Source organism: Heliconius melpomene, chromosome 15 (genome assembly GCF_056956725.1).
Source record: "Heliconius melpomene rosina isolate 202511_hmr_F chromosome 15, ASM5695672v1, whole genome shotgun sequence".
Lineage (NCBI taxonomy): Eukaryota > Metazoa > Arthropoda > Insecta > Lepidoptera > Nymphalidae > Heliconius > Heliconius melpomene.
The window spans coordinates 2,861,310-2,884,648 of record NC_140403.1 but is presented as its reverse complement, the minus strand read 5'-3'; the positions used below and the strand labels follow the sequence as shown (position 1 = coordinate 2,884,648).

Here is a 23,339-nt window from a genome sequence, read left to right as displayed (position 1 = left end):
CTTTATGAGTTGTGGAACTGAACGCCACGCATTGCCATATTATTATTAGAGTGAAGAAATATATTATGACATTTTTCATTCCCCTAAATTGGAATCGAACCCACAACCGTCGCGTTTACAGTTGCCAGAGTACACTATGGTTCTACGTCATGACGACGATTTGCTAAAAAATAATTACATACCCAATTTCATTTAAAAAAATACATCAAAAATCTTTTTCCTTAAACAATAAAATATAAAATTTATTTAGCAATTTTCTGAAGTCGATGATAATAAAATAAGAAAAAAGACATAGATATTCCAATTATGACTGGAAATCTCAGAAGTATCTAGACAAAGCTTTAAAATATACAAACAAGTTAGCCTTTGATTATTTTTTGTACTATAAAAATGATATAATTTTTACTACTTCTACGAAAGTCTTGTAATATTACAAAGATAGCTTATTTCATTTAGTTTGTAATTTCTTAAGTACCTATATCTGACATTAAAAATATTTTATATGGATTTTTTAAGCTTGTGAAGCTATATCTTGCTAGCAGCGTAGAAAGAGGGAACCTGGGAACCCAGTGGGAGAGCGAAGTGTGTTACACTTCACCAAACTACCCTTTCCACCAAATTCTGAAGGCGTTACCTCACTGCCTCATTGCCTCACATTGCACTTTGTCTCATTGAGAATGAGAACAACAAAAGATATTAAAAAAAACAACTTCACGCTGTATCCCGCACGCAGCAGATTAGGAGAGGGAACCTAGTGTTAAGACACTCCGCTCCCCACTTTCCGTATTTTAGAGGCATTAAGCTAATAAAAGTATCAAAGATTTGCATTAAGAGAACTAATATTTAAAATAATATTATAAGCATTATACATACCACACGCATAAACGACTTTGAGAGTATTCCTCGATGGAGGTCTACAGTTAGACCCGAACGTGTCGTTCCTTGCTAAAATTTGACACGACCGTCTGCCGTGACAAATTTTGATTACTTTTTCAACTGCATATGGAGCAAAACACGCTGAAAAAGATAAGGTAATTAGAAAAGATATAAAAGATAGCCTAGATTTAGTTCTTGGAGAAAATGATTATGACAATTTAATAATAATAAACTTGAGGTCGTAATGGCGCAGGGGCATAAGCGTGAGACTGGAAAGGTCGTGGTTTCGATTCCCAGTCAGGTGAGTGAAAAATGTATATTTTCATTTCCTCTTTGTGATAACGCCTCAACAATTCGTCAGAATGATACGGAAAATATTAAAAGCGGAAACGGACGAAAAATAATTTTACCGAGTAGAGATCGAATTTAAGAGTTATCGCGTTAAAATCAAAGGTTTTTTTAAGCTTTTTAAATCAATTAAGTGCCATTGGAATCGCCCACCGAAGCTTTGAAAAGGTAGAAAAATCTGATTCTATATAGGTATGGGCTTGATGTATGGAACCCTATAAATATACACAATTTATTAAAATGTAATTTTTCCCGCATAATACGAACAAAAAGAAAGTTTTTACTGCATTTCATTAGCCAAATGGACGATAAGGGGAAAACGCGACTTATAACTAGGTTCCTTCAGCACAACAGGTACAAAAATGAACGATATATTACCATAAAATATTCCAGAAATGATAGAAAATAAATAGTACGAGTATACCTACTTGCAATTAGGATATTTATAACTATCACTGAGGCCAGTCGTGGCCAGTGTGTGACTGTAAAGCGATTGGTTGTGGGATCGATGCCCACTCGAGAAAATAATATGTGTTTAAGTTTATATTTACATTTCTTCACTCTGGTGTCAATGGAAAACGCGCAATGCCTATAAAGCTAAATGGGAATAGGGGAACGAAGTGTCTTATCACTATGTTCCCTCTGTCTACCTTGCTTTGTACAGGATATAGGTGACTTTTTCAACTATTTATACAATTTGGTTAACTGAAATCACTAAAAATAAAGCATATTTAATTAGGTACCGGCACTATTTTCAACCGTAAATCATTAACAAAGTTCAAGAAGAGAAACTCAGCAGTCTACAACAATTTTTAAACTCAGCTCCAGGCCAAAGAGAATTTAAAATGAGGAAATGCAAAGTAAAACAACGTCGTTGACTAAGAACTATGGCACGTGTTAATTATATTTGTGACCGTACTAAAGGCCTTTTGTTGTTTCTCATACTCTGGAGACTTTTGAGTAGAAACTTCTAGACCTAGAAATATTTTATTAAGCTAAACATGCTTGTTGTGAGTTATTTCCACTCAATTATATAGTGTATATAGTATATAAATTGTTCACTTGAGAAGGAATTAAACTCACAACCATCGTTTTTATATAGTCGCTGTGCCTCAATGGCCTTGACAAAGTAATAAGTATTGCCAAGGAAGGTTTTGGTCATTTGACTTAACTCTCTCATCATATCGTTAGAAATAATGTCAACTTCATATTAAAAAATATAGCATAAAATAGAACATTGATAAATTTAAAATTTTCTATGAACTCATTCATTGTGGCATAATGGAACAGCTTCTTCCTGTTAATATGATGGTAGTAGATTCGATTTTCACTACGAAAAATGGACTAATTTATTCAAAAAGTAAATTAATTTATTATTTAGAAATATAAATGGTCGCTACAATCTGTAATTACGAACTGAAATAACCAAGCTAAATATAATATTTAATACAGCAAACTTTAAGCAACATGATACGGTTCTACGCCATTGCGGCTAGCGCCTGTCGTCCACCATTGTCATAATATCACGCTTTATGCTGGCACTTCTGTAGCAATATTTACAATATAGGTACCTTATAAAAAAATATTTTTTAATAAAAAATACTTACAATTAAATTTATGCATAAATATTATTGAACCCTCATACATCAAAGAAACAGAAAGAACTTAGTGCTAAAACACTCCGTATCTCACGTTTCGCCGAACTTTTGAGATTCAACGCCTATGTTTATCTTTTAACCAGAATTACGAAATGAAGATAGTTCCACCGAGTAAGAATTGAACTCACAACCATCGTTTTCAAACTCCACGATGCAACTACGAAAATATGAAATAAAAAACTTAAAACTATCCATATTAAACAGAAATTTCATAGCATCCAGATAGCACGCATCCTATTAGTTATAACAGGCAGCTTCATATTCACATCAGAACTAAATAATTAAATTTATGTGGAACATAACTCACTTTCATCCGGGGCCCCTGGTGGCTGCGAGCATATGTTGGCCTCGAGCGCCGTCCGTCCGTACTGGGCGTCGTATATGGCGAGACGTGAATGTGGATTGCAGCTCAGCCTGACAACGTCGTCCTCACATCCGGTGCGTCCTCGGAATTCTTCTGCATGGAGAAATGGAATGGTGGAATTCTAGTTATTTATATAGAATGAAAAATATTTTGATTTGTTGAAGTTTAGCATATGTCTAGTGGAGTTTATTTATTATCCCAAATTCATATAACGAGAGAAAAAAATATTAAGTAACGTTAACATGTGTAAATATTATTGTAAATTTAGTACTATTAATATACAAAAATAAAATATAACATTGATCTTAAAATTTGCCTTCGTGGTGCAGAGGCACCACGAGTGTAACTGTAAAACGACGCTTGTGGGTTCGATCCCCACTCGAGGAAGTGAAATATTTATTTACGTTTATATTTCTATTGTTTCACTCTGGTGTCAAGGCAAAGCGCGGCGTTGAGTTCTGCCACTCAACACACATTGCCTCCAGAATTCGGCAGAAAGTGGGGAACAGAGTGTTTTAACACTAGGTTCCCTCTGCCTACCCTGCTGTGTGCGGGATACAGCGTGAAGCTGATTTAATTTAATTTTAAAATTTGACAAAATAACCAATTAAGTATTAATTTGAGAAATGAAATGAAATAGGAAAAATTAAATGAAAGATTCATTACCAAAACAGGAATACGTATCAATTTTTTTTTAATTAAATTTCATACAATTTCTGAATTAACTTTATTTTTTCTAAAAATGATCAAATTACTGATATTTTGTTCGCATAAAAAGGACGATTTATCATCTAAAAGTCTTTTTCAAGAGGCAATATATTATTATACAATTTAACATAGAAGAAAACATAAAAGAACACTTATGAGAGCTGATTAGCTTTCGCTTTGTTTATGGAAAATTTTATCTACCGTTTCTATATAAATATTCCGCCCAAGGTTCTTGATTATAACAAATATTCATTAATGTAACCTATTATTTTTGGGGCCGCAGCGGCACGAAGGTAACGCGACGGTTGTAGGTTCGATCCCCACTCGACGAAATTAAATATTTATTTACATTTATTCAATTTTCATTCATTCATTTCTTCGTTCTGTTGTTGAAATAAAGAGCGGCGTTGACTTCCACCACTCAACAATGCAATGCCTCCAGAATTCGGCGGAAAATCGGGAACGAAGTGTCCTAACACTATATTCCCTCTGCCTACCTATTTATTATTTTTGATAGTTATGTCAATATATTTTTTAGCTTCAAGCTTTATTCCGCACATACAACGGTAGGCAGATAAAACCAATTAGGAACCTAGTGTTAAGACACTCAGACCTTATTAAGATACTTCCATTTCCCAATTTTCTTCGAATCCGCGCTTTAACTTTTACAAGAGCGAGAAAATGAAATTATTAATGAGAAAAAGAGATGAAAGAAATGTCTTTAAAACAACACGAAACATTAGAAGGGAAGTGTTTTAACATTAAGTACACTCTGCATATCCTACTATAAACAAGATTCATTATGAAGCCATTTTTATTTTGCTACAAACAAAAATTGAACCCACTACCTATATTTAAACAGTCAACACAATACCCAAACGTAACCCAACCCTATCAATTCCAGTAAATTAATTAGATCTATTATAATTTCGATGTAATAACTTCCACTGACGCGATCTAAACAACGTAATATTTCAACTTTCATAGCGACGATTCGAATTTGGACTCTATTGTAATAAATTAGGTATATTAATTACTGAGTAAACGCGGGCAACCCTTTCGAGCCATTAGGAATCTTACACCGCCAATACATTAAAAGGCAAGTATCTGTTTATCAATTATATTAGTATTATTTTCAATGTTAGTTTCTATGTTTTACTATTTTGATAAAGTTTGGAAAATATTAATTTACTATGACGATGGTGATGAAAATAAAGAAATTAAAGTAGTTTTTTTTAAACTAAAAAAGTAAGCAAAGGATATCTAGTTTTAATGCATTCCGCCTAATTTTTAAGACATTGTGTGTAGAGTGGTGTAACTCAACGCCCCGCTATGTCTACTAACAGAGCGAGAATATAAGAAAAGCGGCCAAACAAATCTCGTTGATTTTAGGTATATATTTTAAATATATATATATATATATATATATATATATATACTAGTGGACCCGGACGCGGCTACGCCTGCTTGAACTATAAGAATATTTTCGCGTCATTTCGTATCAGTGACATCTCCTTAATTATTTATTAGAATGTTATGCAGTAAACTATAATTTCAATCTAGATAAAATGCTAAAACTAACTATTATATTTATTTTCATAAGGATGAATATCAAAATGTCGCGGTAACGGTTGCGTAGCGACGACGGTTGTTATTAACATGGCAGAATAAATTGCATGTCAAATTAGAAAGCACTTTAAAATATATTAGTTTATATGTATAATGTAATGTCATATAGCCTATAGCACATCTGAAGAATGCAGCTATCATACAAAACAAAAACAAAGTAAATCGGACCAGTAGATCCAGAGATCATAGCGTTCAAACAAACAAACAAACAAACAAACAAACAAACAAACTCTTCCGCTTTATTATATTAGTATAGATTATTCCATTCGCTTTCAATATTAAATTCCTTTCTGTTTATATATTTTATAGTAATTGTTTTAGTAAATACTTTTATTAAAAATGATTTGAATATTACTTCAAATTCAAATCAAATTAGCTTAATGCTGCATTCCACACACAGCAGGGTAAACAGAGGGAACCTAGTGTTAAAACACTCCGTTCCGTCGCGTCACGACGGTTTCAATATTAACTCATGTTACTTACTCATATCATAAAATTAATATACCAACTATTTTGAATTATAAAGTGTTAATTTTACTATTAGAAAATATTATTAAATCAAGAAACATAAAAAAAATATAAAGACCAAAAAATTATTTACAATACCAAAAATATAAAAAAAACATAGCATAATACCACACTAGCTTATACCCACCGACCCCACCTGGCCGCACCTCTCTCCGCACCTACGACGACCGCCAGTAGGAATTTAATAACCAACATAAATCACATCAAAACACTGCACTGGCTCGAAACGACTGTTGAACCCACTCTATTTCAAGATGGTGATTTTGGAAATTGAAGATTTTATTAATTAAGGTTTTCGATTGTTAAGTTTTTGGACTTTTTTTGAATTTTAGATCGAGATCCTTGAGAAAGGCCTACGTTTTAAGCTAAGGACGTGAAAACTGAAAATATTTCGAAGTGACGCGACAACTCAAAATCTAAACTTTTACAAATGCTACTAAAACGTTAAATTTTTTTACAAAACTTCATTTTTTTGATGTCCAATCCAGAACAATCAACATTAAAAAAAATCTGTTCATAGAAAAGCAAAGCAAAGCCTAATAAAAACATATAATAATCCAGTTATAATTTTATTACGATACTTCTGACTAGAGACCTTAGACCACCACTTCCTTAGATCTCCCGGACGTCCAAGGAAGCGCTGGTTGGATGTCGTGATGCAGGACATGAGAGCCAATGGTCTAACCACACAGGATGTCACAGATCGTGCAAAGTGGATTAGGTTAAGCAGGAAGGCAGACCCTGCCTACATACGCCAGGATTAATGCCAGGAGGAAGAAAACTTCTGACTAGAGACGAGACTTCGTAGGTACAATTTATTTACCTAAATACTAAAATAATAAATCGACATAAATCATATGACAGTAGCCCTTGTAAAACCACAGCCTATAATTAATATACCACCCTCCCTTCACTTTTGAGGAGAATTACAAAGCAGTTTCGAACGGATATTGTTTCTTTCAATAAGTCTTATACGATGTTAGCGTGAAATATGGCTAAAATGTTTTTTTAAGTAATTTAATAATGGACAAAATCACTTTTATTTAGAAGGTGATTATCTATGAATAATACTTAATAGCTATTCGAGGCAAGTCATGACACAAGCGTGTAACGCGGCGTTCAGTTCCGCCACACGACACGCATTGCCTGCAGGATTCGGCGGAAAATGGAGAGCAGAGTGTCTTGATACTAGGGACTCTCTAAGTCTGAACTACACTGAAGGAAGTTGTAGTAGTGCTTATTTATATTATAACTTACTTTGTTTTGTTTAATAAAGCAGCGTTAAGTTCTCGACAATGTGCGGAATATCTACAAATAATAAGGAGAGAGCAGTGAGTTACAACTGGATCCTCTCTGTAAACTCAGAAAATATAAATTAAAAAATGAAGATAATACATTAGTTAGTGAAACATAATGAGTACATAAAACAAAAAAAAAATGTAAGTTTCCTTTGTTTACTTAACAAAACGTATTTTTTTATACACGAAGTCTTCTTAAAGACGTTAAATCGTTGCACTAAAGATTTGTAAAAACAAAACAGACACTAAAAAAATTACCTGTAAAAGGCAAAGAACAGTGACAGTGAAAAATCGACCAAAGAAATGCAAAACTAGCTTTAAAAGCGACAAAGAGGAACAGTACACTCGTATTTTATCATTATACAATGAGCTTATAATATTCAGGTGCAAACTTCAATTTACTATGCAGCTACCGTTAATTTATCAAAGTTGCTCAAAAGTTGCTCAAAAGTTCCTATAATCGGATTTTTATGACAAAACTTCACACCTAAAGAGTGCAAACTTCATGAATAAATAAACAGGCCATAAATCAAATGAAGCTGGGATGGCCGGTCTTGCATATTTTTAGGGCAGTTTTTGTGTTTTTTTTTATTAATAATTTGGGTGGTTTTTTTTTTTCATTTTTACCCTTTATTTTGCATAGAATTATAGGCAGGGGAAATCTAGTGTTGAGACACTGTTTTCCACTTTTAGCCCGAATTCGAGACTGCGTGATTATTGGCGGAACCCAGGGCCACGCTTTGTGTTGCAAGAGTAGAGCAATAATTATAATATATTAATATTTGTTTCACGCTGTATCTCGCGTATGGAAGGGATAGCAGAGGCAACCTAGGAACCCAGGACTCAAGACACTAAGTTCCCATTAAAACATTTCCGTTACCCACTTTCCACTTTTCCTTTTACCAGAGCGTGGAAATAAAAATGATAAATCTTACAAAATGCAAGTAAGAGAAAATAAAAAATCATTTTTATCTTCCCACATATTTTAGGGTAAGCATAGGGGAATCTATTGATAAGACACTCCGTCCCCCACTTAATCCAAAATATTACGTATCGTATGAAATAGATCAAACACGTTATTGCCAATATATTAATAGAGAAAGAATATTAGAAAAACAACAATTTCTTCATTATAATATGAAATTATAAAGCTTAGAGACACGCGAATATACCAATTTCCTATGGTTGTTTGCTTATTTTTCTTACTTATTGTAGTTTTTATACTCTACTCTATGTATAAATCTAAAAAAATAAATAATATTTGTATCATCTAACATTACTATGAAATTTGGTTTAAGATTAATTTGGGGCTATTTGACGACGTTTTCTAACAAAGGCACATTACGTTGAAAAAGTGATATATTTCTTTTGTACAAAAATTGTATGGAAAAACTAAAACATTATACGTTAAGAATTATCGTTGTGAAGGTTTTTGTTATACAAATAATAGGTCTTTATGTAAAAAAATCTTTTATTTTAACTTTGGACATTTTATCGTGGAGTAATAAATCATAATATACTCGTAGGTTATGGCTCAGAGGCTTATCGTCTGTCTTTGAGTGGGATGACTGTAGGTTCTATTCTCACTCATAACAATGAATTACTTTTATTATATTCGCATCGTATTTCGCTTTGTAAGAAGGCTAAGGAACAACCAGAATTCGACGGAAAGTGGAGAATGGAGTGACTTAACTCTAGGTTCCCTGTGCCTACCCTGCTGTATGTAGAATACAGTGTGAAGCTTTAAAAAAGTCATAAAAAGTTAAATCTTCTAAAAATGAAGTCTAATATACTTACGAGGTCGACATTTGTAAGCCACTTCAACGAACTTCCTGGATCGAGGGCATGGGTCTTTCTGCCCCGGCTTCAGCTTAGTACTGAACTTGCATTTGGGCTTCTTCTGACACGCTTCCACCACAGTTTGCAAAAGAGAATACTGTATAGAAAAGAATTTTCATGTTAAATTTACGTTCCAAAAATGGGTTAGTGCTAAAATTTTACGTTGCAATTTTTAAACTCGTTATATTTTTTGATCCGTTTCGTGAAGATAGATTTTTTTAAATTTTTAGCTAACGAATTCTTAATTAAAAAACTGATTTTGTGAAATAATTTTGTTCTTGAGGTGAAATTTTAAAGGATGGAAATCAAAATCTATTCATATTGGAAGGAATTACGTAGTAAATATTAAAGTAAAAATTTTAGGCTCTTTTTATAAACAACTTTAACATTACTTATTATGATAATTAAAAACGTTCACTTATTTTAACTAATATTATAATAGCATCTAGCTACCGTTCTCACGTTCGATTTTTTCAAGAAACCTTTGCGACATTTAGACACTTCCGTTTCCCTTTTCGCTTCGAATTCTGGAAGCATTGTGTGTTGAGTAGCAGAACTCAACGCTGCGCTTTACATATTAAATATTTCATTACCTGGGACTGGGAATCGAAGCCACAACCTTTCGCAAATAGTCACACGCTTGTGTCACTGCGGCATTACTGGCCACTTCTTTGTGTTGAATACTCTATTAATCGAAGAAGGCTATATGTACTAGGTGCATTGGTACCTGACATCGCTTTAACATATTCGACGTAACCCATTGTACTTGCGGTCAGTTACCTCATAGACTTACAATATGGCATGTGTCATACACAACTCTTAGTCATTTGAAACAAGCAAAGCGGCAGGTAGGTAAAGCTTTTTAAAAATATTAAGAAAATTTAACTAAGCCAAGAGGACTTTTAACAACAGCCACTATTAACAATTATTAATCATGACATTGACTTACAGATTTTACGAGAAAAGAAGTGTTCTGATATTTTATTTTATTTTATTTCTTAAGGTAATCTGAGTTTACATAGTCTCTGCTTATTCCAAACTTTTTGCACAATTTAGCTTTAATATACGACTATAATTAATCTTATATTTTTTCTAACCAAACTGGATGTTGAAAATATATATCTATTAAAAACATTCTGCCGAGTGAAAAAATAATGAAAATAATGTTATTATAAAAATATTCTAATGAGTGACTTCCAAATTGCGCCAGAATAGAATCCTTTTAAAAGGATATGATAATATTAAAAATGAAACCTACGTTTGACTGACTCGACTTAATTCTTTTATTAATTCAACAGAAAAATATTAGCCATCGTAGCTCATTGGGACAGACTGAAATTCAACTTGATTGTTTTGAGTTCGATTCCTATTCCAGGGAATGAATTACTATTTCCAATTTTAAAATACGAACGAAAAATGTAGAACGGAGTGTCTTGACACAACTCTCTCGGTCTACCCATCCATAGTAAATTAAGCATAAGTTAAAAAAGTACCTGCATAGGATTCGGCCACAAGCAGTCCTCGGTTTCAATACTCAAATGTGGATCAGCAACACAAGAGTGGCCACCAGGTATAGCCTTCCCGTACTGCGCGAACTGTACGCTTATTATCGTACTGGATGGACATGATAACGAGACCATTTGATCATCGCAGGCTGCGCGCTGCATTGTTCTTAACGTCCCAGCAAGGAGAGCTAGAGAAAAAAAAATATAAATTATTTTTTTATCATAAAAAATATTGTATTAAGACAACGAGGCAACGAGGCAAAGCACGGCGTAGAGTTCCGCCACTCAACACTACAACTATAGGTTCCCTATATATATATATGTTCGGAATACAGCGTAAACCTAAAATAATATATACTGATATACTAATAACTTATTATGTATTGACCAATAACTGTAAGCGTGATGGTTGTGGAGAACGGAATATTTTAACATTAGGTTCCCTCTAAATAAACTATTTAATACGGGCTACTGCGTGAAGCTATAAAATAATAATTTCTAGATATAAGTTTTAATATACAAATATGAATATTAATTATAACTACCCCATATAATAGACTAAACTGTATACCTGTTAAGTATTTCGTTGAACATCAAAATTATCAAATAAATACAAAATAGCTCGTTTAGTTCATGTATACTAACATAATTTGTACATATATATATATTCCATTTTTCAAAAAAGTTAAATACTCGTATGTGAATGTCAATGTATGCGGAAAGATTATACACTATTTACACACTTTGATTGCGTCTCCGGCAAAATTTCAGAAATGCAAACACGTTATTTTTGCACATTAGCGTTATATGTGAAAGATATAAGAAAGTAATATTTTTAACATTTTTAAAATGTTATTCCACACTTAGAAAAGAAAAATGCTTATTTAGAAAACGTATAAAAATTTTAATGTAGCGGGGCTCGAACCCGCGCTTCCTGGAAACCGACCAGGCGCTCTGACCACTAAACCATACGTTCTCATCGTAGCCAATTTCGACGTAGCTTTCGACGTAGCGCCACTACACAAACTCAAAACAAAACATCGACGGAAAGTAGGAAACGGAGTGACTTAACACTATGTTCCCTTTGCCTACCCTGCTGTATCCGGGATACAGCGTGATACAAAAAAAATCTGCACTAATATCCTTTCCATTCATTCTTATTCCCAGTATCATAATCAAGATTGCCTGAACTGTATGTACGTTCATCACAGCCCAGACGCCAAGTACATTAAGAAGACAAAAGAACATCACACCCTATATAACAGATAACGTCATAAGGGAAATCGTGCGAGACAATAGTAGAGATAATAGAAATAAAAGGTGATGCGAAATCTCCCCCAAGTAAAAGCCTTTACAAGAATGGAATGTAATATAATTATGTTGAAGTGAGTGAAGAAACTTGTATGTAAATTTTAATGTATGCAATAAATGTTAAGAGGTTATCGTGGCACAGTGGGAGAAGATTTGGCAGGAAACACGTGTTGTGAGTTCGATTCCCACTCAGATACCATGATTCGCTCTGGTGATAACAACGACAAAGAATTCCGTCATTCAAAAGGCAATGCTCGAGACATTGCAAAAAATGCAAATTGAGGAGGAGGAGAACGGAGTGTCTTAACTTAACATTAGATTCCTTTTTTCTTTAGCATCTACTAAAGCTGAAAAAAATAGGTTAATGATTGTGAGTTCAATTCCTTCTCGAGGACGACATAACATGCTATGTCTCAAACATTTAGCGAAAAATGAGGAACAGAGTGTTTTAACACTAAATTTATTTTTTCTACTGAAGCTGAAGAAAAATAAATATGAACTAGTGAATGTACGTGGTTAGTGCCAATATAACTAGTACGTGTCTATATTATGCATTATATTCAAATCAAAACACATTACCCTAGTACTATTAAGGCATTAAGGGGAAAGTTTAAATAGCTTTATAGTGTGATATACAGTCTGATATGATTGCTGCCAGGAGTTGGATGTTCTATACCATTATATATATAAAATCGAAAGGTCACTCACTCATCACGAAATCTCAGAAACTACAAGTGCTAGGAATCTCAAATTTTGCATAGGAGTTACTTATAGGACGTAGGTGCTCGCTAAGACGAGAATTTGCAATATTCGATTTCTAAGGGGTTGTTTTTGGGGTCGAAAGTTTATATGAAACGTTAATTCGTTACTACAAATGCTAGGAGTCTCAAATTTTGCATAGACCTCACTAGGACGTAGTCATGGAGACAGAAATTAATAATAATAGTAACGCGGGTGAAACCGCGAGCGGGCCGCTAGTTAGGTATAAATATTAGTCGCACTGACTATTTTAATTAAAATCAAAGGAAAGACTAAGCCAAGCTGAATTTTACTAGAATAAAAATTGTTGGAAAATCTTACTGCTCTCCACTTTCTGTCAATATATATATATATATTTTTTTGTTGTTGTCAGATTCCAAATAAATATTTTTACACATATTCATATAAAAAGTAAATAGGACCAGTAGATCCAGATATCTTAGCGTTTAAACGAACAAACAAACTCTTCCGCTGTATTATATTAAAATAAATGAAAACCGTCGGGGCGCGGCGTAATACCTAACGTCTGATGGCAGAGGTTCCAGATTCGATTCCCACTCTGGTAATTAATATTAATATTTTCACTCTGATATCAAGAAACGTGGTGCTAAGTTTTTTTCCAGATTCTTCTTGCAAAGCACACCAGTACCAATATAAAGATACTTATTTCTCCTTTTCCTCTTAAATTGTCATTCCATCGATAGGTGATTGAACCCCATAACCACTGCGTTTACAATAACATCTTCTACCACTGCGCCACATTGGCCTCATCTAAAATATAAATTCTACAAAATATTAGTAATTAATTAATGTTTTTTTATTTTAATTTAAAATGTATTATGCTAATATTCTTTATACATTTTACAATTTAATAGAAAAACGCCTCACTTGTTTCATATTTCAACACGCAAGGGTGTGCTATTAAAATAGGTCACCTATACCGTTTTAGTAATTAATGCGGCTTTCATAATCAATATCTACTAGGTATATTTAGTTTTTAATCTTTTTTTATTTTAATAAAAGCTTCTTTGTTCAAGGTAACTAATGACTCGGCAATTTTAGAGTTAGCTAATGAAGCTAAGAAAATATTTTTGGATTCTAATTCTCGAGTGAGAATCGAACTCTCAACCTTTAACAGCTGCACGCCTATGCCCTGCGCCACAAGTGGCCTAAATGTGATCTCATATAAATGACATAATAAAACTTACAGCACAAAAAACTACAAAAAAAGGCATCTCAGAAACACGATCCCAGCTGTACTGTACGTACGTAACTAACTTTATTACGTTGACAAGCCTACATTGGCTGTTAACACCCAGAACATTTCTCTAGATAAGATTACGAAACGAGGAAAAAAAGTGAGATAGTTGATAAGTAGTTTCTAAGTTAGCCTAATGGAAATAGATTCTATTTAAAACTTAAGTTTGCCTAGTCACGTAATTTTTTTTTCAGGTTCACTCTGTGCCCCGCATTTAGTAGGGTAAGTAGAGGTAACCTGGGAACCTAGTGTTAAGACATTTCTCATTAAAACAAAAAACAAAATTCAGCAAAAATTATGCATTAAAGCTTGTATCTTTCGATTTCGAATCAGAAAATACGAGAGAGATTTTTTTTTAATTTATGATACGGAACTCTAAAAATGAAAATAAATGACTACTATTTCTGTGGATGAAAACCACAACCGTCATCTACAGCCTCGCTGAGCCTCGTTGGCCTCATTGCTATTTTTTTTCGAATTCAATTTCTGGTACTTAATTAATTTTAAATAAACTGTACAAAAATATTTAATAATTTAATAAAAAATGTAAAATAAAATAACGAGAAAACCCTTTTGAAAAGTCCATAATTCTGCTAACAACTCCTAATCTAACTTACTCTAGTTATAATTTTTAAATTAATCCGATAGATTTTCTTAATGTGAAAAATTGAATTTACAAACTTTATACTTAAATCTAATGTCTAAAGTTACTACAGTTCGAACAACTTTCTCTTTTAAAGCAAATTAAAATTGTACTATGTAGATTATTTTACTAGGCGCCGGCCTAAGAACTATGTCGGTGAGATGTCGGAGAGGTGCCTTGCTATACCAGTTCCTAGAGCGCGACCTCCCGGACGCCCAAGGAAGCGCTGGTTGGATGTCGTGACGCAGGACATGAGAGCCAATGGTCTAACCACTGAGGACACAAAAGACCGTGCAAAGTGGAGTAGGTTGAGTAGGAAGGCAGAACTTGGTAATAGCCGGGATTAACGCCAGAAAGAAAAAGACACAAGTTATAGATTTGAATCCAACCGGGGAAACCCCTGTACAGTAAATAAAGATGTTAAATACTAATACATACTGTAAAAATGTTAGGTGCTAAGTATAATAAAATACTTAATAACCATAATTTATTGTTCCTCTTTTACATATACACACTTCTAACACTGTTTCTATATAACACTTTACATTTATACACGTTTTAAAACGCATAGTTCCAACAATGACACTGATTTTAAATACTTGAACACTGTCACAATTTTACACCTTACGACAGGCAGAATAACGACGTACTGACTCAATCCTTCAAAACCGACACTTTTTATAGCCGTTCCCTTCCTCTTTTATAAATAATTATGTGGGTATTATTATTTTATTTTCTGTAAAATTGCCCTCACACTGACAATTGTCTTACAGTTCATAGCTACCCGCAACTTCCTTCGCATAGACTATAAAACGTAAAAGCTGTCTCGTCCGACGTCCCGAGGCTCTCATGATGCAGTGGCAAGTGTGTGAGCGTAAAGGCGACGGTTATTGGTTCGATTCCCACACGGGGCAAAGAATTATTATTTTTTAGAAATTTCATTTCTTCGCTCTTTTTTAGAATTTTAATTTCTTCGCTCTTTTTTAGAATTTTCATTTCTTCGTTCTGGTTACAAGCACTGCATTGATAGCAACTCAACGCGAAATGCCTCGAAAATTCGGCAGAAAGTGGAGAAATTTATGTCTTAACACTAGGATCTCTTTGCCTACCCTGCTGTAATATTAAACATTTGCAACGTGATATCTCTAAAATACAAACATAAAATAGTGAAATAACCATAACCCTGTAAAACGAAACATTAGTTAATTATTATTAGTAAAAAAAATGTCTGCTTCAAATAAACATCAAATATTAAAACCTAAATCTACTAATAGAGCAATATAGCGAAAATCTAAGTGACAGAATTTATTAAATGTAGTAATTAAAATTTTAATTAAAATATTTCTTTACTTCAGCCTTAAATCAAAGGCTTAGTTGAGAAAATATTTTCATTTAAACCTGAATAAACGAATGCCCGGACTTCTTGGCATAGCTGCTTACAAAATTTTCATCTTGTAACATTATGTTCCCTACTTTTTTTTCTCTACAGCTTCACGGCACTAGCTTAGTGTTAAGACACTCCGCTCTACACTTTCTGCTGAATTACGGAGGCGAACGTACAACCATCCCACTACTGATGGCCGGTATTTTTTTAAATGAATAGGTTAACTTAGTTTGTCCATTAAATAAATAATATGTGTGTGTATATATTTTAATATTTTAGAGTGCTTCACGCTATTATTAACATAATTAAATGTCACATAAAAAAGTTTATATATTTTGTTAACTTTTGCATTTGAGTTAAAAGAATGTAAAGTGACGTATAATCTGATATTGTATACAAAGGTGTCACTTTTTAAAAAATATATATGAAATATATCTATACTTCTATATTAATATTATTATGCTGAGAAGATTGTTTGGTTGAGCGCGCTAATTTCGGGAACCGGTACTTTAAATAGAAAATATATTTTTGTATTGAATAGTCTATCTATCGAGGAAAGCTATAGACTATATTACACGTATCATATATGTACAGGCCACGATTTTTTTATCTTTCCAGATGGCAGAGTACGCAAACCTACCTAAACCTGAACCTACCTACCTACCTGGAAGCCTAGAGTTACGACACTCCGTTCCCATTAAGATACTTCCGTTCCCCACTTTCTACCGAATTCTGGAGGCATTTGCATATTTACTGACGGAACAACGCTACGCACAAATCATAATTAATATTTATTTTCATTAAACCACATTAGCTAACCTCCAAATAATATCTAGTATTTAATAAAATATAACTACAGATTTACAACTGTTCGTACTGAAAAATCCAATATTCGACAGAAATCGTCGTCTTTCAGTAGAATTTTCAGTGCAAAGTGTGAACTATAATTTATTCCATATTTTACGTAGGCACTTTATGAACTAACGAATACACTGTCAGCAACGTGTTACGATAGCAGTAAGGGGAAGTTGATTTTTTTTTATTTCTCCTATATTAGCATAATTAAGCAAGCTAGCTTTATTTATATACGGTAGTGTTACTTTTACAAAGTAAAATATCTATACTAATATAATAAAGCGGAAGAGTTTGTTTGTTTGTTTGTTTGTTTGAACGCTAAGATCTCTGGATCTACTGGATCGATTTACTTTGTTTTTGTTTTGAATGAAAGCTGCATTCTTCAGAAGTGCTATAGGCTATATAATATTACATTACACATATATACTAATAAATTAAAATACTTTCTAATTTGACATGCAATTTATTCTGCCATGTTAATAACAACCGTCGTCGCTACGCGACCGCGTTCGTTACCGCGTCATTTTGATATTCATCCTTATGAAAATAAATATAATAGTCACTTTTAGCATTTCATATAGATTGAAATTATATTTCTATAGAAATTATATTCTTACTAGTGGACCCGGACGCGGCTACGCCTGCTTCAACTATAAGAATATTTATTAAATATATTCATGAAATTATTTTCAATTCTCAATAGAATTAGTAAGAAAATATAAGCTCAAATAATCAAAAAGAATAATAAGTAGATACACATTATTAGAAAAAATTATCTGAGTTATTGAAATGAACTAACAAAAGGATTAAAAGTAACTAAAGGATAGGTATTCTTAATATTAGAAAAAGTACCTAAAGTTTTCCGTACGTGCGTACATAGATATCGACTCTACGAAATAACTAAACATTTCTCTCTATTAAGTAGGATAATTTTAGCGGGCAATATCAAATAAAATAAGAAGAGAATCAAAGTATATTTTAAATTATAAATAAACAACAAATAAAGTTCGAAAATGTATGAAAATTTATAAAACCGTCAACGTCATCTGCCCGTTCGCGTCGGTCATACTGTGCCGCCCGCTAGGTGGCTAGGTCATTTGGAATCAGTGACATCTCCTTAATTATTTATTAGTATGTTATACAGTAAACTATAATTTCAATCTAGATAAAATGCTAAAAGTGACTATTATATTTATTTTCATAAGGATGAATATCAAAACGTCGCGGTAGCGGTCGCGTAGCAACGACGGTTGTTATTAACATGGCAGAATAAATTGCATGTCAAATTAGAAAGTACTTTAAAATATATTAGTATATATGTGTAATGTAATGTTGTATAGCCTATAGCACCTCTGAAGAATGCAGCTTTCATACAAAACAAAAACAATGAAAATCGGACCAATAGATCCAGAGATCTTAGCGTTCAAACAAACAAACAAACAAACAAACAAACAAACAAACAAACAAACAAACAAACAAACAAACTCTTCCGCTTTATTATATTAGTATAGATAGATATTTCAAGCAGGCGTAGCCGCGTCCGGGTCCGCTAGTATTATTATAAATATCTTAATGAGATTTGATTTATTTCAATTATTAAATCAATAGATTTAAACGAGAGAAATAAAAAAAAGGTTAGTGGGGAACGAAGTGTCTTAACACTAGGTTCCCTCTGCCTACCCTGCTGTGTGCGGGATACAGCGTGAAGCTGATTTGAGTCTATTCGAAATCAATATAAAAAAATACATATGTATATCTATTTGAACGAGAGATCATATATCGGGAGATATAAAGCTAAAATTAATATCATATTTAAAAATTATTTGCAGCTGGATATCCCATAGCCATGTTCAGACGAATAGTCTTGACAGAAGGGCAATAAAGTGGCCTATAAGGGTCCCAGATCTTGCCTTTGAGGTACGGAACCTTAAAAACCCTAACACCTGACGTCACCGTTACGGAAAACAAGATCAAAAGCCATCTAGTATTTTATTTATCAAAAAAATCTTTGATGAAATTTGTCTTGATAAAGTGAAAACAGATTATTTTTTTATAAAAAAATATGTGCAAAGTTTATTCACATTATTATGGGACCGAAAATTTCACGAAAATAATAGAAAATAGCTTCTATTCTAGATATTTATCAAAATTTCAACCATGTACAACATTTATCATTTAATTTTTTTAGCATACGTTTTTAGCTTTCGTACACAACAAGGTAGGCAGAGGAAACCTAGTGTTAAGAAACTCGTCCCCTATTTTCTGCCGATATCTGGAAGCACTGCGTGTTGAGTGGTGAAACCCAACATCAGATTGAAGAAAATGGAAATATCAAATATTTCATTTCATCAACTGGAAATCGAACCCACGACCAGACACTTTGTGACCCTGCACCACGACTGGCCTCAATATAATTTTCCATTTATTATAACTTTCATATATTTAATATAAGTATATTTCAATCCAAACACGTCGGAAACTCGGAACTACGTCGTAAGCACACTTCAGGGGGCACTCAACTCATGTGCTTTTCAATAGTTGAGCCCACTCTTAATGTTGACTCAAGTTAGTGGTAAAGGTGGGTATAAATTATCAACTACGTACATACGGTTTCTCCTAGTAAGTAAATTTTATAATATATTTTTTATGAAATAAAATTATATAAAAATAGATTCACGCACTATCCCGCATGTACTAGGGAAAGCAGAAGGAATCTACTGTTAAAACACTCCATTCTCCACTTTATAATAATAATATATCGGAATTAAATATACCATTTCTGCTTAATTTGTTTAATTTCCACCTTATCGGCAATTTAACTCAAATCGTTATATATCTACGTTTTATTAGCTTCACGTCGTACTCTGCACATAGGACAAGTAGATGGGATCTGGTAACGTCCCATCGCGAATGGCGTGGCGGAATTCAACGCCGTGCTTTGCTCCATTACCGGAGAAAGGAAATAAAAATATTAAATATTTCAATACCTCGAGTAAGAATCGAACCCACAACCTGTTGCGACCATAATCACACGCATGTGCTCTTGCGCCACAACTGATATCATAAACAGACATTGCGGTCTAACTATCAAATATTTGCTATACACTGGGTAAAACTTATCTGTGCCTATGCATAAGAGACTCAAGGGTTGGTTAGGTTTAAACTACCCTTACCACTTACAACCTGCCCTTATCAATGGGATTCGAGTAGTGGTTTTCAATAGCAGTCCCCTTCATACAATTGAGATAATTAATTATTTTGGAGTAATGTTCATTGAGTATTATATAATTTCGCTTTTATAAATGATATTAAATTAAAGCTCTTTAATAGAAATATTTACAGGATATATTCCTATTAATGTAATACGATAGACAGATGAACGGTAGTCTATGAGTAGGGGGGATAAATTCTAAAAGTTAAAAAGTAAAAGCGATGGTTGGAATTTTACAAGGAAATGTACATATGAATATGACGGCCTGAGGTGCCATCAAATATCTCCAGCAAGATCTCAAGTAACAGGTATGAGATGACCCTGATGCAACCGTAACTCGTGCTTCTCCGGTTTTTTTTAAGTAACAAATACTTATATATTTGTAATATTCTTTAAGAAAAACACACATTAACTATTCGAGAAACTAAAGTGGTATCAGAAATAGAATATGTAAGTATTAAATCAAGCTCACCTTTCAATATTGCTGACAAAAGGGACTTTCATTGTGAAATATTATCATATTACTCTGTGACTTTTACTCGAGGTGTTTTTACTCTTTAACTTTTACTCGAGGTATTTTACTCTTTAACTTTTGCTCGAGATATTTTCCTCAAATGAATGAATAAAGTGGAAATAATTGATGAATTATATAACAAAGAGGCGTGCGTGCGCCGCACCCAGTTGCTTATTAATTAAAAACGTGACAACCGCAAATTTTAGCCCTTTTTGTAACATGACCGAGTTGTGTCATCGGTGATGTAGAAAATATTTTTATATTAACTGTGTTTTTTCATAGTTTTGTTAGGGATATATCCATTTATTATTTTTTTGTAGGTAACATCGCACATGGTAGGGTAGGCAGAGGGAACCTGGGAATCCAGTGTTATAAAACTTTAACTTAATTCACGTTTTTACCAAATATCAAGCCCAAGTAATTCATTTTTAAAATAATTTTGTAGTTTAACTATAACAAAAATATACTATAATAGGTACAAGTAAGCTCGTTTACAGAAATCGCGTGTGGAGTAAGCTTTACTATTGACTTATTAGGCAAAGCAGGAAACCATAATACGTACAATGTAGCCCAAGTATATTTAATTCTATTACATACATATGAAATCTATTTAAATACGATTTAAAAGTAAAATAAATTTTATTTCAAATTAAGGACATTCATTCACTCCCTACTTCTACAAATAGGATGTTTTACATTTTCGTCCTTTGATACATGAATGTAAGGGAACTGGAGTCTTTAGATACTATACAAAATTCTAAACGTAGCACTGCCATATTAAAAATTGTATTTAGAAGAATAATTATTCAGAGTAAACAAATAATTTTTGGGGTTGTGGGTTCGATTCCCACTCGAGGAAATATTTAATATTTTTATTTTCTTCGTTCTGATGTTAAAACGAAGTTCGGTGTTGAGTTTCGCCACTCAACATGAAATGCCTCCAGAATTTAATACAATTACAAAGTTTATTAAAATTTCTTGGTACAAGACAAACTTTTTACAAAAATCATAAACCGACTTTTTATCTACAAAAAGATGATTATGTATTAAATAAAAAAAAAATTAATCCCTTCGATAGTGTAACATATCAATAATATCCTATAAACTTCCTGCACGTATTGCAAAATTTATTGATGATGCATTTTTATGCAATACTAACGACCAAATGTCAGCGAGATGTCAAACATTTTTAAAAAAATAATACAAACCAATTTTTTATCTGTGCTACGACCACCTGGACTTATTGATCCCAGGTGTAATATTACAAATAATTGGAGGCCGTTACGGCGCAGTGGCACAAATCTGTGACTGGTTTCAGGTTACACAGTAAATGAAAAATTAATAAAATAAATATAATTATGTTTCAAATAAAGTAGCAAAACGGGAGTATCTTAAAACTAGGTTCCCAGGTTCCCTTTACCTACCTTGTTAAGGGAGGAATACAATGTGAAGCTAAGAAAAATCTTTGATAAATATTTTTTCTTTCGCTTATCGTCTCTCGTTGCTAACAAGTATAAACAGAGCTTTACTGTATCGAGAGCTGCGTGAATATTATGAAACACTTTGAAAACCGACGGCGGTAGCAATAAGCTGACAGGTGTATACTAGAAAAGCCAATTCACTAGAAATAAAATAAAATATTGATTTTTAAGTTCAGCATCAATTAAAAATTAAATAAAACTATAACAAAAATTATTATAAAACTAAAATTTCGGTAAAATTCTATTCATAATATATTCAGTTGCCTTACTTATCTCAAAAACTGGTAATACGTAATGAAAATTAAGCCCCCGTTAAAGAGGATTTAAGTTTGAAACTCCGCAAATTAATTTTCTAGCTTCACTCAAGCTTTTACTGTGACAAGCTAAGTGCGTGACATTACTAAAAAGTGTAAATTACTTAACTGTCACGCTAAAAAGTCATAATACAGCATATCATTTCACAATAATAAACACGCACTGCCTCCAGAATATAACGGAAAATGGGGAACGGAGTGTAATAACACTAGGTTCTCTCTGCTGCTGGATACAGAGTGAAACTGAATAATAAATAAAGTATATTTTTTACCTAAAATAATTTAAACCAGTTATCGATCTGTATACACTACGAGTATACAGGTAACCGTAGAAACGCTTGTATATTTATCTAACCCTCGTCATAAAAAATCTATTGACCCCACCTAACTGACAAAGTGGGTAGGATTTGCTTCCATAAATATTACCCATACCCAATATTTACCTGTAACCACCCATTGTTAAAGATTTCCCCTTCTCCAGACCATAATCCGTGTTCAGAATATCTACGGAATCTACGGAATTTGCTATACTTTGTTATCATGTCACGTTTTGACCCGGACCTTATGTATATTTGAGGTAATGTACAAAATTTTAATATATAACCTTGACGTGGGCTGCATAGGTCACGCTACCTGCCGTCACGCCTGGAGCGTTAGAACGTTTTTATTATACGCTAAAAGCTAAATCACATTTTATGTTATGTCTACATTTTGTATGTATAACGGATAGCAATGTTTATTTTTATATATTTTTTTTCATTGTATCCTGCACATGGCAGGGTAGGAAGAGGTAACTTGGGGACCTAGTGTTAATGATACTCGGTTCCCATTAAGATACTTCCATACCCACTTTTGC

At 33.1% G+C, this 23,339-nt stretch overlaps 1 protein-coding gene across 1 annotated transcript in view; it reads right to left on the bottom strand.

Annotated features, from left to right (window-relative positions):
• The window catches only part of LOC146531306 (uncharacterized), a 31,757-nt gene that overhangs the window by 7,436 nt on the left and 982 nt on the right, over nucleotides 1-23,339 (bottom strand). The window contains exons 2-5 of the mRNA XM_085198398.1: nucleotides 10,742-10,941; nucleotides 9,207-9,345; nucleotides 3,190-3,339; nucleotides 874-1,017 (exon numbers count right to left, since the gene is read on the bottom strand). Coding sequence (XP_085054524.1) covers nucleotides 874-1,017; nucleotides 3,190-3,339; nucleotides 9,207-9,345; nucleotides 10,742-10,941 — 633 coding nt within the window. The remainder of the gene's footprint in view (nucleotides 1-873; nucleotides 1,018-3,189; nucleotides 3,340-9,206; nucleotides 9,346-10,741; nucleotides 10,942-23,339) is intronic.